The 879-nt window shown below is 50.9% G+C and overlaps 1 protein-coding gene across 1 annotated transcript in view; it reads left to right on the forward strand.

The window, feature by feature from the left end:
- VOLCADRAFT_108716 (uncharacterized protein) overlaps positions 1 to 834 on the forward strand; it is a gene marked incomplete at both ends in the record, with an annotated part of 6,528 nt that extends 5,694 nt beyond the window's left edge. The window contains 2 exons of the mRNA XM_002959650.1: positions 163 to 319; positions 770 to 834. Coding sequence (XP_002959696.1) covers positions 163 to 319; positions 770 to 834 — 222 coding nt within the window. The remainder of the gene's footprint in view (positions 1 to 162; positions 320 to 769) is intronic.
- Between the last annotated feature and the right edge of the window lie 45 nt (positions 835 to 879).

The raw sequence follows: 879 nt of genomic DNA on the forward strand, positions 1-879 counted from the left end.
TGCAAGACGTCCCCCTCCGCACTCTTCCTGGCTGACGAGGGTGGGATTTGAACCCACGCCCTTACGGACTAGAAATTTCTCATCCTGGTCTGAACCAGGTAGTCCTGAATCTAGCGCCTTAGACCGCTCGGCCACCTCATCATGCTGTGCACGTGCACCCAGCCGATAACGTTTGTGTACACCAAAACGCAACAGACCTTCATGCATCCCTGCCGTGCAATTTGCTCGACTTTTTTCGAGTGTTACAAAATGATGTTCGATATGAACATCAAGCATGTACATACATACAAGTTCTTGAACGGAAGGTATGTTGGTAACGGTACGTCGCATGAGCATATTATTTCGCCGACACGGGGAATCGAACCCCGGCCTCCCGCGATCCATGATTGGATGATGTCATGACAGGCGGGGATACTGACCACTATACGATGTCGACGGAGGCACTCATTGCAGAGACAGGATAGCCGCATCCCGCTCCGCCACTCTTTCGCTACCGGGACTCGAACCCGGGTCTCGAGAGTGAGAATCTCGTATCCTAACCGCCTAGACTATAGCGAAGAATGTCGCAGCACAAGTTATCATACACCATAATAATAACGTCACACACAACACACCGACATACATGCGGGTGACAGGCGCATGCATGCATCACGTTCTCCGCAACCCTCCCCAATGAGCAATATATGGTGAGCAGTTTTATATTCGTAACTGCTCCTATCCGCCTGTACATTTCCGTCGCATTTCAGCAATGCCTTTGCTCACTTTGCAGGTTTCGTGGTCCCTCACCCTTGGGAAATTTGTGCTGTATCCATGGCTGCCAAATCGGATGCCTGAACACCAGCTCATAACTGGGAGCTCCAGAGCTAGTCTCGACATTAT

Source organism: Volvox carteri, assembly GCF_000143455.1.
Source record: "Volvox carteri f. nagariensis unplaced genomic scaffold VOLCAscaffold_484, whole genome shotgun sequence".
Classification (NCBI taxonomy): Eukaryota; Viridiplantae; Chlorophyta; class Chlorophyceae; order Chlamydomonadales; family Volvocaceae; genus Volvox; species Volvox carteri.